The following is a 14266-nucleotide window of genomic DNA, read 5'->3' as shown; positions in this document are numbered from 1 at the left end:
AAAAGTGTTAAAGCACAGAAATTTAAAAAATCGGTTGGGAAATAGTTTTTGAGTAGTTTGTGTATTTGTTCAATATATGCATCCCCTTCAAGGGTAGAAGTGATTCTATTGACGGGGCGAAGGGGCTTGTGATCCGAGGTCGAATCTAAATACTCGCCCTCCCCCTCAAGTCTCTATTCGACCTCCCTAATTGGAGATATTATCTCACTGGTAATTTAAACTGGTAATTTAATCTCTTCAAGGAAGGTTCCTTGATGCTGCTGAAGGATCTTGGTCTAAGGAATTTCACCTGTGCTCCAGTTCCTTACATTGAGTCTGAATGCTTTACATTCTCCCAGGTGCTGTATGACCTTTACGAGTTTAGCGCTCTCTTTCGAGTGTAACAATAATCAGCACTCAGGCAGAAGGAACAGGAATCCGTTTTGCCATGGGAATAGAATTATCCGGGAACGTTCAGGGTTGCGCTCAAGGTACCCGGTGCGTGGCCTCGTGAGTCCTTGGATGACGGAGGTATGCTTGGTGGCTGCCTTTCAGTTCCTGGAGGTGGCCACCAATAGGGTATAATTCCCACCTCCCTTGTTGATTCTGGAGGTGCCATCCTAGTGCAATAGGGATCCTGGTGTATCATGTAGGGTAGAGAATAGTTTCCATGTAGCATCAGCACTAGAGGCCACACCCAGGATATTTACAGATCCGGCGGATATAATCATTCACGAATAGCAATATTCATGTTCGACCTCCTCCGGGCCCCTTACCTCTGCAGCGCAATTACCTACCCTGGCACGCCTATTGACCTTCCGCCCCCCTCGGCTTTGCTTTGGGCAACACCTGATTGACGCCGGTACCTGCTTTCACACTGATTCTTTTGATGTTTCTGTCCTTAACTCTACTTTGACCATGGTTCCATCTCCTCCCATGAATGCTCGTCGATTTTCTGATTGTTTGTGCGTCATAAGACAGACTTGCTCAAAGCCATCGTCCAAACTACCTCGACCCATCCTTGACGATTCTGTCACCTTTACTGACACTCTTCGTCGTTCCTATCCAAAGAAACACATTTCTTGGCACCTCTTTTCCCTATCATGCATGAAAGTCTTTTTTCTTCTACCGACGATATCCATTAATTACAACAGGGCAAAATAAGATGAGCACCATTCTTAACGAGATTCAAGTAATTTATATTCGACCAGGTAAACTACATATATTCACCTGAAATAAAGATAAAGTAAACGACATGCCCTTCTCGCCTGTTTGCAGATATCTAACAGATATCTTCAAGTAAACGTAAATCCATCATACCACAACTAAATAAGAAATGCAAAGATAGGTTCAATGTTCTCAGAGCTGTTGCTGGCTACAACCCAAACTATGGTGCTAATGAGAATAACGAGAATGATGTACACAGTCCACATTAGATCCTTAATTGAGTATGCTGCGCCCAAGTTAATATTAGCTAAGGGAAATTCTCTCCAGCTCCCAGAATTATTCATGACTGTCCTATAACCGCTAAGGTTCTTATTGAGATTAACACTGTTCTTGGTATTAAAACGTTAAAGAAAAGAGACACTCTCAATATAAATCTTACTAAATGTGTACGTGGCGTGCGCCGAATACTTTACAATTTATTCGACGTTCATAACACAACCATTGGCATGCCCTCTCGACCAGCGAACTGGCAATTCGGAATATAGCAGTTCTGGGGCTTCACTGATCAATTGTTCATTTCAGTCAACCTAGAGCGAGCTACGGTGAAAAGCTCTGTTCCACAAGGCACAGTACTCGCTCCCATCTTGTTCCTCATCCTCATATCCGACATAGACAAGGATGTCAGCCACAGCACCGTGTCTTCCTTTGCAGATGACACCCGAATCTGCATGACAGTGTCTTCCATTGCAGACACTGCAAGGCTCCAGGCGGACATCAACCAAACCTTTCAGTGGGCTGCAGAAAACAATATGAAGTTCAACGATGAGAAATTTCAATTACTCAGATATGGTAAACACGAGGAAATTAAATCTTCATCAGAGTACAAAACAAATTCTGGCCACAAAATAGAGCGAAACACCAACGTCAAAGACCTGGGAGTGATCATGTCGGAGGATCTCACCTTCAAGGACCATAACATTGTATCATCTGACAGGATGGATAATGAAAACCTTCAAAACTAGGGAGGCCAAGCCCATGACGATACTCTTCAGGTCACTTGTTCTATCTAGGCTGGAATATTGCTGCACACTAACAGCACCTTTCAAGGCAGGTGAAATTGCTGACCTAGAAAATGTACAGAGAACCTTCACGGCGCGCATAACGGAGATAAAACACCTCAATTACTGGGAGCGCTTGAGGTTCCTAAACCTGTATTCCCTGGAACGCAGGCGGGAGAGATACATGATTATATACACCTGGAAAATCCTAGAGGGACTAGTACCGAACTTGCACACGAAAATCACTCACTACGAAAGCAAAAGACTTGGCAGACGATGCAACATCCCCCCAATGAAAAGCAGGGGTGTCACTAGCACGTTAAGAGACCATACAATAAGTGTCAGGGGCCCGAGACTGTTCAACTGCCTCCCAGCATACATAAGGGGGATTACCAACAGACCCCTGGCAGTCTTCAAGCTGGCACTGGACAAGCACCTAAAGTCGGTTCCTGACCAGCCGGACTGTGGCTCGTACGTTGGTTTGCGTGCAGCCAGCAGCAACAGCCTGGTTGATCAGACTCTGATCCACCAGGAGGCCTGGTCACAGACCGGGCCGCGGGGGCGTTGACCCCCGGAATTCTCTCCAGGTAAACTCCAGGCCTCTCCAGAGCGTGAGAGCTGACCACTCCAGCCGAGGTGACGTATTCACCTGGCCGTGGGTTAGAAGCTCACTGAAGTGCTAACCTTCTACACTCATCCTATTTTCTCTATCCTGAGATGTAAAGCATACTGGTATGATTGACTGTTTATTCTCTAGTTCATTCATTATTGTTATGCTACTGATTTTACTCTGTAAATACTGTATGTATCACGGTGATGGAATATACGGGTAAACAAAACTACTCTCTTGTGTTTGTCTTGCCATTGACTGTCTGGTTGTTCTTTGACTAGTAACTTTTCTTATCACTAGGTAAAACAGGTCTTGAATTTCCTACCAGCTTTTGTAATAGTCTAGAAGTAAATAAACATGGTTCTAAATTGGTTTTGAGTATCTGCAGTTAAGTTTTATAACCTGCAAGAACTGTACCGAAGTAGGTAAGTGCACTTTCACCCCTTCATGAAAACTGTATTAATATAATGTCGCATATCTGAAAGCCCCTTCCAAGATGCTCATCACTAGTAATTCCTTCCTAAATCACTTGCAAATGCAACTGTTCAAGAAAAAAAATTCTCGCTTAACTATTAGTAATAATATATCACAAATTATATGCACCGAGGGCTCTAAGCAGGAGTCTACCTGCTTAGATCCTGCTATTTCCCTAGATAACAACCTTACCAACCATTTTGAGTTATGCAAAAGACTTAACAGCTGAGCGTCAACACTGAAAATGAATTATTTACTATCTAATGGTTCTGAAGTTAATTTATCACACTGAGCTTGATTCTTCGATTATAACTGATTCTCTGTCATCACTGAAGGCTCTAGATTCATATAATGCCTCTAATAGCATGCTCCTTGGAGAAACCATATTACAGTTACTCCAAACTCAGAGAAAATGGAATTAATGTACAATTTTATGAATTCCGTTACACGATGAATTACTCCTTCATGATAAGGTTGATAAGTTATGCAAAGAAAATACCTTGAAGAAAAATGGTGAATATAATTTTGGTATGTCTTTGTCTAGCATTAAGAGTAACTAGTGAAGAAGTAAACAATGGAATTAAATTTAATCTATCACTAAATAACAAAAAAGGCACAATACCGTGACTGGAACGATACACAAATAACCCGCACATAGAAGAGAGGAACTTACGTCACTGTAGATGCCTTCCTCTCCCACTACATTGTAAAATGCTCCAAACTTCAGAACACTCGTGACATAACCTGATTCCTCCTTTTTTCTTCTTCTCCCTCTTCCCCTTTCCTTTTTCCTTTTTCTCCTTTGGGTTGTCTTTCTTCTGCCCTGTGAATTTGTTCATTCTTCATTTACTTATTTGTTTTTCCCCCCTCTATGTTCTTGCTCCCTCTGTGGGCACCAGCTCCCTTGCAGTACTCCTCTTTCTTAGTATCTGACTGGCCCCTCCTACTCTTTACCTCCCCATTACTACTTCCTTCCACCTCCACTACTACCACTACTACTACTACCTCCTCCTGCTTATATATACCCATCCTCCTCTCCCTCTCGTTAGTGTGACTTTGTAAACGGTCCAAGTCGGACCGAAACGTCGTCGTAAGCTCCTCATTTCTATGTGCGGGTTACTTGTGTTAATCTATCACTCACTATGAAAACATGAAGATAGATAAATACGTTCATGGAGCAACTTGCAATATGAACAGACTGACTGATGTTGTAGTAGACAAGCTTAAACTTGGTTATAATTACTTTCGGTAGATTGGCAGACTCACAGATGATAAAAATGGCTGCAAAATATGTGGCCAGCTTTATGGTCAGTTTCTTGAACACTATGTGCTTAATTGTTCACTTATTGATGAATATAGAGATAGAACTATGTGATAAGTCATTGTATCTTATTAACAAAATTAAGATGCCAGACATATTTAGTAAATATCTTAAATTTATTTTAAACAGATAAATCAGTTGTAGATATAAATCCAGATGTATTCCTGTTAACTCTTTCTTGGCCTGGTTCCTTGACCTTTTGTGTATTCATATGTTCTTGCTCTACCGTTCACAGGATAAATATGGGGTGCATAATAAACTAGAAACTTCGGCGGCGAAATCTAATCTCAGTCTGAAGTACACTCCGGACCCTTTCACATAATTTCTATTAAAGCCAATAATACTGCAGATCCTCTTGGGGTTGCAGCAGCAACTGGACGTCACCTTCTACATGTATCCCAAGTGCTATATCTCTTCCCCTCATTTCATTCCTCCAAATCTTAGAGGAAGTCGTCACCTCTTGATTTTACTTCTCACACTAAGGAACTTTATAACGTGCCCTTTATGTTAGGTGTGAGCGTCCATAATATTCACGTGCTCTCTTTATTGGATAACCGCTGTCAACCTATCTCTTCGTACGACAGATACTTCGGGACCTAACATCTCTCATTACAGACCCATCGTTGTTGTAGCGCATTTTGCAAGTTGTTGGAACATGAAGTTTGGCACTTAGAGACCTGACATTCTTTTCCCTCATCAGTTTGGTTTTTGTACGGGGCCCTTCCACTATTTCCTTAGCTAATAATAGGTTCTTGTAGTCTCTCACGACCTTTTTCAAAAAGTTTATTACACTTCCTGGCCTAACAACATCTTAGCCCAAGCCCAGTCCTCAGACTGATGAGATTTCTCATCAGAGAGAGACTTCCTTGACCGGGTAAATAATAGTTTCTTCCCTAACTTTGACCAGTATGAAGGTGTGCCACTGGAGTGCGATAAAATTAATGAATTTAGAAACAACTCACTCAGAAGTGTTCAAGAAATGGCTAAGTATTTTATCCACAGTGGTATATTACAGACCATTCTGGAGAAATACCCTGACTTTGCTAGCTGTAAATAAAGCATTACCACATATGTGTCCTCCAGTGTCGTCAGGCCGATTTCCCTTAATCTTTCTTCAGAGGACATTCCCCTTAGCTCTGGAACTAACCTTGTTGCAAACCTTTGTACTTTCTCTAGTTTCTTGACGTGCTTTATCAAGTGCGGGTTCCAAACAGGTGCTGCATACTCCAGTATGGGCCTGACATACACGGTGTACAGTGTCTTGAATGATTCCTTACTAAGGTGTCGGAATGCTGTTCTCAGGTTTGCCAGGCGCCCATATGTTGCAGCAGTTATCTGATTGATGTGTGCTTCCGGAGACATGCTCGGTGTTATACTCACCCCAAGATCTTTCTCCTTGAGTGAGGTTTGCAGTCTTTGGCCACCTAGCCTATACTCTGTCTGTGGTCTTCTGTGCCCTTCCCCTATCTTCATGACTTTGCATTTGGCAGGATTAAATTCGAGAAGCCATTTGCTGGACCAGGTGTCCAGTCTGTCCAGGTCTCTTTGAAGTCCTGCCTGGTCCTCATCAGATTTAATTCTCCTCATTAACTTCACATCATCTGCAAACAGGGACACTTCTGAGTCTAACCCTTCCGTCATGTCGTTCACATATACCAAAAATAGCACTGGTCCTAGGACCGACCCCTGTGGGACCCCGCTCGTCACAGGTGCCCACTGTGATACATCATTACGTACCATGACTCGTTGTTGCCTCCCTGTCAGGTATTCTCTGATCCATTGCAGTGCCCTTCCTGTTATATGCGCCTGATGCTCTAGCTTCTGCACTAATCTCTTGTGAGGAACTGTGTCAAAAGCCTTCTTGCAGTCCAAGAAGATGCAATCAACCCACCCCTCTCTCTCTTGTCTTACTTCTGTTATTTTATCATAAAACTCCAGAAGGTTTGTGTGTGTGTGTGTGTGTGTGTGTGTGTGTGTGTGTGTGTGTGTGTGTGTGTGTGTGTGTGTGTGTGTGTGTGTGTGTGTGTGTGTGAGTATGAGTGTGTGTGTGTGTATGAGTGTGTGTGTGTGTGTATGAGTGTGTGTGTGTGTGTGTATGAGTTTGTGTATGTGTGTGTGTGTGTGTGTGTGTGTGTGTGTGTGTGTGTGTGTGTGTGTGTGTGTGTGTGTTTATGTGTGTGTGTGTATGAATTTGTATGTGTGTGTGTGTGTGAGAGAGAGAGAGAGAGACTCAGCAATCAACATTTGCACCAATAACTCACTACAGTTGTGACCGGGTGTGGAAGTGTGAATTGCTCATTACTCTAAAATTTGTTCATGATTGCAGCCATGTATAAACGTAAGTAACCATTCTTACAGTATTCATTACCTTTGTAACTTGTGAGTTCATTACCTTTGTAACTTGTGAGTTCATTACCTTGTACCTAGTTCAGCCATCAAAACTTTGGAGCCCGGTCCCTGGACCCATTGTGTACCTCTGTAATCTGTAAATACCTTTGTAACTTGTCATGATTGTGACTAGACCTATCTGGAGTTCATTACCTTTGTAAATTGTGAGTTCATTACCTTTGTAAATTGTGAATTCATTACCTCTGTAACTTGCTCAGCTATCAAAACTTCGAGGCCCAGTCCCTGGACCCATTATGTACCTCTGTAATCTTTTGACTACCGCCCACAGGATGGGTATGGGGTGCATAATAAACATATTAAACTAACTAACTAACTGCTGTGTGCTTACCACTACTCTCTTCCTACACAGCATTAATGACCTTGCCTCTGTTCTTCCTTCCAGTGTTTGGTCATCTCTTTAAGTCGACCATTTTGGACGAGGAGTTGAAAAGTAGCCCAGGCAAGCAGCAGGCTCAAAACTGTACCAATTAAGCAGGAAGCATACATAAACTGACTTTACAGGCAGAACTTCCGTGGCTTGTCTGTATGAGGGGCGCCAACTACTGTCTTCTCCCACGCCCTACAGTGTTACATTCTCCAAGGTAGACATACATACCTTACACAGTGCTACTATCTCCAAGGTATCACTACCTACCTGACACAGAGGAATAGAAGGTAGCACAGTCTTGCTCGTCGGCACAGTCAGTACAGTCACACTGAGAGTCACAAACGTTGCCGAGCGCCACACATTGAGTGTTTGAGCAAAGAAACTCATCCTTCCCACACGCTCCACCTGTCATCCACACAGAGAAATATCTGTTATTATTATTATTATTATTATTATTATTATTATTATTATTATTATTATTATTATTATTATTATTGTTATTATTATTATTATCATCATAATCATGGGGAAGCACTAAACCTTCATTGATCAGCCCCTGAGGAATGATAATTAATCACGCTAGAATTGAAGAAGAGAACTGCTACAATTCCTTGGAAGAATAGCCCTTTACTAGCATCATCATGATCACTGTAGTGTTCACGTTCCAGAAATATTTGAACCTACACAGCATGTTATAGCATAATAAAGTGTCAGGTTATTAAGGTATCTCAGATGTGGTAACATTGGTAACATTCTATGGCGGCTTCAAATACCGCCTGCTGGAGATTGTTATTTGTAAGTGTACTTGTGATGTACAAGTCTGACTATAACGTGTGAAGTCTCGAGTGATGTAGATTAAGCAAAAGGAAGAAATAATCTTACAAGTTCAAGAAGCTCAAGAGTAACTCGTTTATAATCAATACGTTCAGTAGTCTAGGGATATAAGTTTAATACTTCACCGACATATATTTACTACTCAATCTCATTAGCAGGTCGTTCGAATATCTCAAAAACCGCTGATCTCATGTTTTATGCACAATAGTTCTAGAGTCTACAAAGAATGGTGTGTATAACACAATACATTCAGTGAGAGACGAAGATGCCTTGATAATGAGAGAGACTTGAGGAGAATGGCCAGAATGATCCAAGCTCAACGAGTGGTATGCAGAAGAGCATCTCTGAATGCATAGAACGTCGAATCTTAAAGTGGATGGGCTACAACAGCAGAAGGCCCAACTTGATTCTTCTCTTGTCAGCTAAGAATAAGAAACTAAGGCTACAGTGGGAACATGCTCACCAAAACGGCCATTTGAAATTGGAAAAACTTCACCTCATCTGACGAATCGCCATTTCTAGCAGAATTTGGAGTAAACTTTTCGGATATGGTGGAAGAGGAGATTTTCAGCATGAATATGCAGCCGACAGATCTGCAGCAATTATGTGATGCCATCATGTCATGGACTAAGACCTCTAAGGAATGCTTCCAGCACCTTGTTGAAACTATATATGTCCATATATATATATATATATATATATATATATATATATATATATATATACATATATATATATATATATACATATATATATATATATATATACATACATATATATATATACATATATATATATATATACATATATATATATATATATATATATATATATACATATATATTTATATATATATATACATATATATATACATATATATATACATATATATATACATATATATATATATATATATATATATATATATATATATATATATATGCAAGACAAGCCTCAGGGGGTGGAAATCTTTAGCTCAAGTACTTTCACACTTCTCAGTGCGTCATCAGGAGCTATGCAATGTTGCAATGTTGCAACTGAAGGAGTGAGGGTAAGTTTTTTCCTCAGAATAGCACAGAGTGAGCCTGTCGCCTCCTCCTGACTCTCTTAGAATGTGGTAAGCAGACAGCGTCACACCCACCACTGCCACCATCCCCAGTGGGTGTGACGCTCTCCGGTTAGAGATATAGGAGAGAGAGGGAGATTATTTACCAGTAAAAGAAGGCCTTAGACAGGGATGTGTGATGTCACCATGGTTATTCAAAATATTTATAGATAGGGTTGTAAAAGAGGTGAATGCTCGGATGTTGACAAGAAGTGGGGGATTAAAAGATGAAGAATTTAACACTAAGTGGGACTTGTCACAGATGCTTTTTGCTGATGACACTGTGCTTTTGGGAGATTCTGAAGAGAAGTTGCAGAGGTTGGTGACCAAGTTTGGAAGGTATGTAAAAGAAGGAAATTAAAAGTCAGCATAGGCAAGAGTAAGGTGATTAGGATGACAAAAATTTAGGAAATGAAAAACTGGATATCAGATTGGAGGGAGGGAGTATGGAAGAAGTGAATGTATTCAGATATTTGGGACGTGTCAGCAGATGCGTCTATGAAAGACGAGGTGAGTCATAGAATTGATGAGGGGAAAAAGGTGAGTGGTGCATTGAGGAGTCTGTGGAGACAACGTTATCAATGGAATCAGAGAGAGGAATCTATGGGAGTATAATTATATCAACGCTCTTATATTGGTGGTGAATATTGCAACAAGGAGAAGGCTGGAGGCAGTGGAGATGTTGTGTCTGAGAGTAATATGAGGCTTGAATATAATGCAGAGAATGCGTAGTTTGGAAATTAGGAGGAGATGTGGGGTTACTAAAAGTATTATCCAGAGGGCTGAGGAGGGGTTGTTGAGGTGGTTCGGACATTTAGAGAGGATGGAACAAAATAAAATGACTTGGAGGGCGAATAAATCTGTAGTGGAAGGAAAACTGGGTTGGGGTAGGGCAAAGAAAGGTTGGAGGGAGGGAGTAAAGTAGGTTTTCCGTGTGAGGGGCTTGGACTTCCAGCAGGCATGCATGAGCGTGTTAGACAGAAGAGAGTGGAGATGAATGATTTTTATGATTTGATACACTGTTGGGAGAGCGAGCAAGTCGCATTTATGAAGGGATTTGGGGAAACCAGCAAGCTGGACTTGAGTCCTGGAGATGGGAAGTATAGTGTCTGCACTCTGAAGGAGGGGTGTTGGTGTTGTAGTTTTCTAACTGCAGTGTAGGAGCGCCTCTTGCAGGACAGTGATGGAGTGAATGATGATGAAATAACCTAATATATATATAAGCGATCTTCATGCCCATGATACTCTGTATCTCCTCACAAGGTGCCTTACTATTCCAAGACTCACTTACTTCCTGAGGTGTGCACCCTCTTTTGACAACCCAACACTCGACGAATATGACGCACACCTAAGGTCAACCCTTAAGAAGGCACTGAACCTGTCACTAGAGGATCAGCAATGGGATCAGGCAACCCTCCCAGTGCGACTGGGAGGTATAGGGGTGCGCAAAGCAACGCATGTTGCTTTACCTGCTTTTCTGTCTTCGTGTATGGCTTCCAGTGCATTAGTCAAGAAGATTGTTCCCGAACGCTTGAGAGACGTGGTAGGAGCTCAAGACCCCAGGTTTACTGAATCAGCGATTCGGTGGGACACCCTTACAGATTCCTCCAGTAGACCAGCTCCTCCCAAAGAACACAAACAGTCCCACTGGGACAAACCCATCATGGAAAAAATCTCCAACACAATTCTCTCCAACGCCTCAGGAAAGGACAAAGCTCGTCTCCTGGCAGTGAAGGCACCACACTCAGGAGATTTCCTGTTAGCTGTTCCCAATTCCTCCTTGGGCACTCGACTAGACCCACAGGCCATTCGGATTGGTGTTGCTCTTCGCCTAGCCTCCCCCATCCTCACCGAACATAGGTGTATTTGCGGCAGGGCGACAGCTGATCAATTCGGGCTTCATGGTCTCGTGTGTCTCGTGTGTCATTGACCTCCTCATGCCAGGCATGAGGAGGTCAATGACATCATAAAGAGAAGCCTCGCCACAGCCCGTTGCCCAGCTCAATGGGAACCCCAAGTGCAGAGGTCTGACGGAAGTCAAAAGCGTCCTGATGGAGCCACTATGCTACCTTGGAAGGATAGAAAGCAGATTGCCTGGGACTACACATGTGCTGCCACATTGGCAGACACCTACTTGCCATACTCCGTAGTGGAACGGGGTGGAGCTGCCAGCCACAGGAAGACCCAGAAGATCCGCAAATATGAAGACCTTTCTATAACTTCATCCCAATAGGGTCAGAGACCCTTGGAGCATGGGGCAAGTGTGCTCTAAAGATCCTAATAGAGCTGGGTGAAAAGCTCATCATAGAAACCAAGGACCTCAGGACAACCAGCTTCCTCTTTCAGAGACTCAGTGTTGCGATCCAGAGAGGAAATGCCTGCAGCATTATGGGCACGCGGCCCACCGCCGGGGAGCTGGACGAAGTATTCGAGATGTAGCTCTGAGTTACCTATGTTGTTTTACTTTCTATCTTATTTTTGTGAATGTTTTGTCAATGTATTTTGTCTTTAAATAAAATATATATAAAATATAGGGGGTGGTAGGAGAAAATTCTCAAAGAGCTTCAGGGAGAACCTTGAGTTTTCCCTGAAGCAAGTTTATTCTTTTCTCTGAGGATGAGGGTCCCTATAACAGTTCTAGAGATGGTACCTCTCTTTCTCTCTCTCCCTCTCTCTCTCTCTCTCTCTCTCTCTCTCTCTCTCTCTCTCTCTCTCTCTCTCTCTCTCTCTCTCTCTCTCTCTCTCTCTCTCTCTCTCTCTCTCTCTCTCTCTCTCTCTCTCTCTCTCTCTCTCTCTCTATATATATATATATATATATATATATATATATATATATATATGCAAAACAACCACTCTGAAAGAATAGAGAAATTTCTCTATTCTTTCAGAGTGGTTGTTTTGCATATTTTGAAATCACCTGTTTACTGTGATCTTATTGCATATATATATATATATATATATATATATACAATACATACGCAGCCAGGGGATCTTAACAATACAAGACAACAATGGAAAATGGCCTGTCTTGTTTATTTGTATATAGGAGCATGCAAATATACAAATATAATCTTCCCATTGCAGGTTAAATGGCAACATAAGATGATGCAGGCAACCAGCCACACAGCCAAGAACGTGGTGCTTCTAACAGTATGATAAGAGGCACCTGTCAGATGTGTGGGGAAATATCGTGTCTTCAATAATAATAACATTTTCTCACACAACAGGTGTGCTAGATCACACATGGGTTCCCCGCAGAGAGTTCCAACAAGCAGATATACATTCCACTGGTAATGTAATTAGATTCGACGACCTCTTGGAGGCAGTAAAATTAGCAAGCAAGTCCTTATCTAAGACCGCAGAGGCAGGTCGTTTGCATGCTACAGGTAAATTCACAGACCTTCTCAGGTAGGCAACCGTAGGGTCCAACAAATCATAAGCCCGAGACACCGTTAAGTCTTGGCACAACCTGATTTTATATGGAAATATTTGTGAAGCGGTAAATCTCGAGCTTCACAGGTTATCAGATCAGTATTCAGTTTTCCTAGATCAGATAACACATCTGCCTTACCTACGTATAAAGCTCCTATATAGAGTCAGAAGTGTCATTAGTAGCAAGAAAGTTTGTGCCTAGGCTCTGAAATTAACTGAAGCTAGCAATATTGTGCACACTTAGGCACTGCTGTCTTGGTTTTACATTTCTGCTTACCATTCAGATTTGACCCCATTATTGGAAACTCTCTACTTTCTATTGGTAAGCCATGCCTCTATCCATGCTAGAACTTTACCTCCTATACCATGAGCTGCTACTTTGATTAAGAGTCTTTTGTGAGGTACTCTATCGTAGGTTTTATTGAAATCCAAATAAACAATATCATATTCTTTATCACTGTCTACTGCCTCAAATGTTCTACTGAAGAACGTCAGTAAATTTTGTCAGGCAGGAATGACCTCTCGTGAACCCATGCTGAGATTCATTAAACAAATTATGCTTTTTAAGGTGACTTCCAATCATATCAGCTCTAGATGATTTTAAAAATTTGCCTGCTATAGACGTCAGGCTTATTGAAAGGTAATTTGATGGAATGGACTTTTCCCCTGATTTGAATACAGAAACTACATTAGCTATCTTCCACATCTCTGGCACAACATAGTAAGGATGGACTCATTAAACACACTCGTTAATGGCTAAGTTCCATCATGCATTCTTTAAGTTCCCTGGAAAACAACTCGTCGGGTCCCGGGGACTTATTGTGTTTCTGTTTATCTATCTATTTGATAACCATCTCCCTCGTGACAATAATATTAGTTAATTTGAATTCTTCAGGAACTGAATAATTGTTAATTTCCGGAATCTCATTTACGTCTTCTTGTGTAAAGACTGACAAAAAATAATCATTAAATAGAGAACACCATTTCTAGTTCGTTATCTGTCACGTGTCCATTCCTAATTTTCAGAGGTCCTACTTTTTCCTTCACCTTCGTCCTATACACTTGAAAGAATCCTTATGGATTATTCTTTAATTCATTAGCAACTCTAATTTCATAGTCACGTTTAGCCTTTCTAATCCCCTTTTTTACTTCTGTTTCCAACTGAACATATTGGTTAATAAGGTTAACCTCTTCTCTTTTGATGCGCCTATAAATTCCTAGGCGCATTTGGGATCGTTATTATTTGACCTAATTTCTCTCTGGGGAATATATATACTCTGAGCTATTATATTTATTGGACTAAGATATCAAGTCTGCATGGCTGTCAGCACAGTAACACAGTCTAGCTCGTCAGCATGGTTGTCAGTACATTAACTCTTACAGTGAAGCTCGTCAGAATGGTTATCAGCACATTAATACTCACAGTGTAACTCGTCAGCATGAGTATCAGCACAGTAACAGAGTTTAGCTCGTCAGCATGGTTTTTCAGTATATTAACGTTCACAGTGTA

At 41.5% G+C, this 14266-nt stretch overlaps 1 protein-coding gene across 1 annotated transcript in view; it reads right to left on the bottom strand.

Moving 5' to 3' along the window:
* The window catches only part of LOC128691012 (G-protein coupled receptor GRL101-like), a 605305-nt gene that overhangs the window by 270878 nt on the left and 320161 nt on the right, over positions 1-14266 (bottom strand). The window contains exon 8 of the mRNA XM_070089232.1: positions 7653-7790. Within this exon, the coding sequence (XP_069945333.1) occupies positions 7653-7790 (138 nt within the window). The remainder of the gene's footprint in view (positions 1-7652; positions 7791-14266) is intronic.

This window comes from Cherax quadricarinatus, chromosome 27 (assembly GCF_038502225.1).
Source record: "Cherax quadricarinatus isolate ZL_2023a chromosome 27, ASM3850222v1, whole genome shotgun sequence".
Classification (NCBI taxonomy): Eukaryota; Metazoa; Arthropoda; class Malacostraca; order Decapoda; family Parastacidae; genus Cherax; species Cherax quadricarinatus.
The sequence above is the reverse complement of the archived record's forward strand: the minus strand, read 5'-3'. Positions and strand labels throughout refer to the sequence as shown.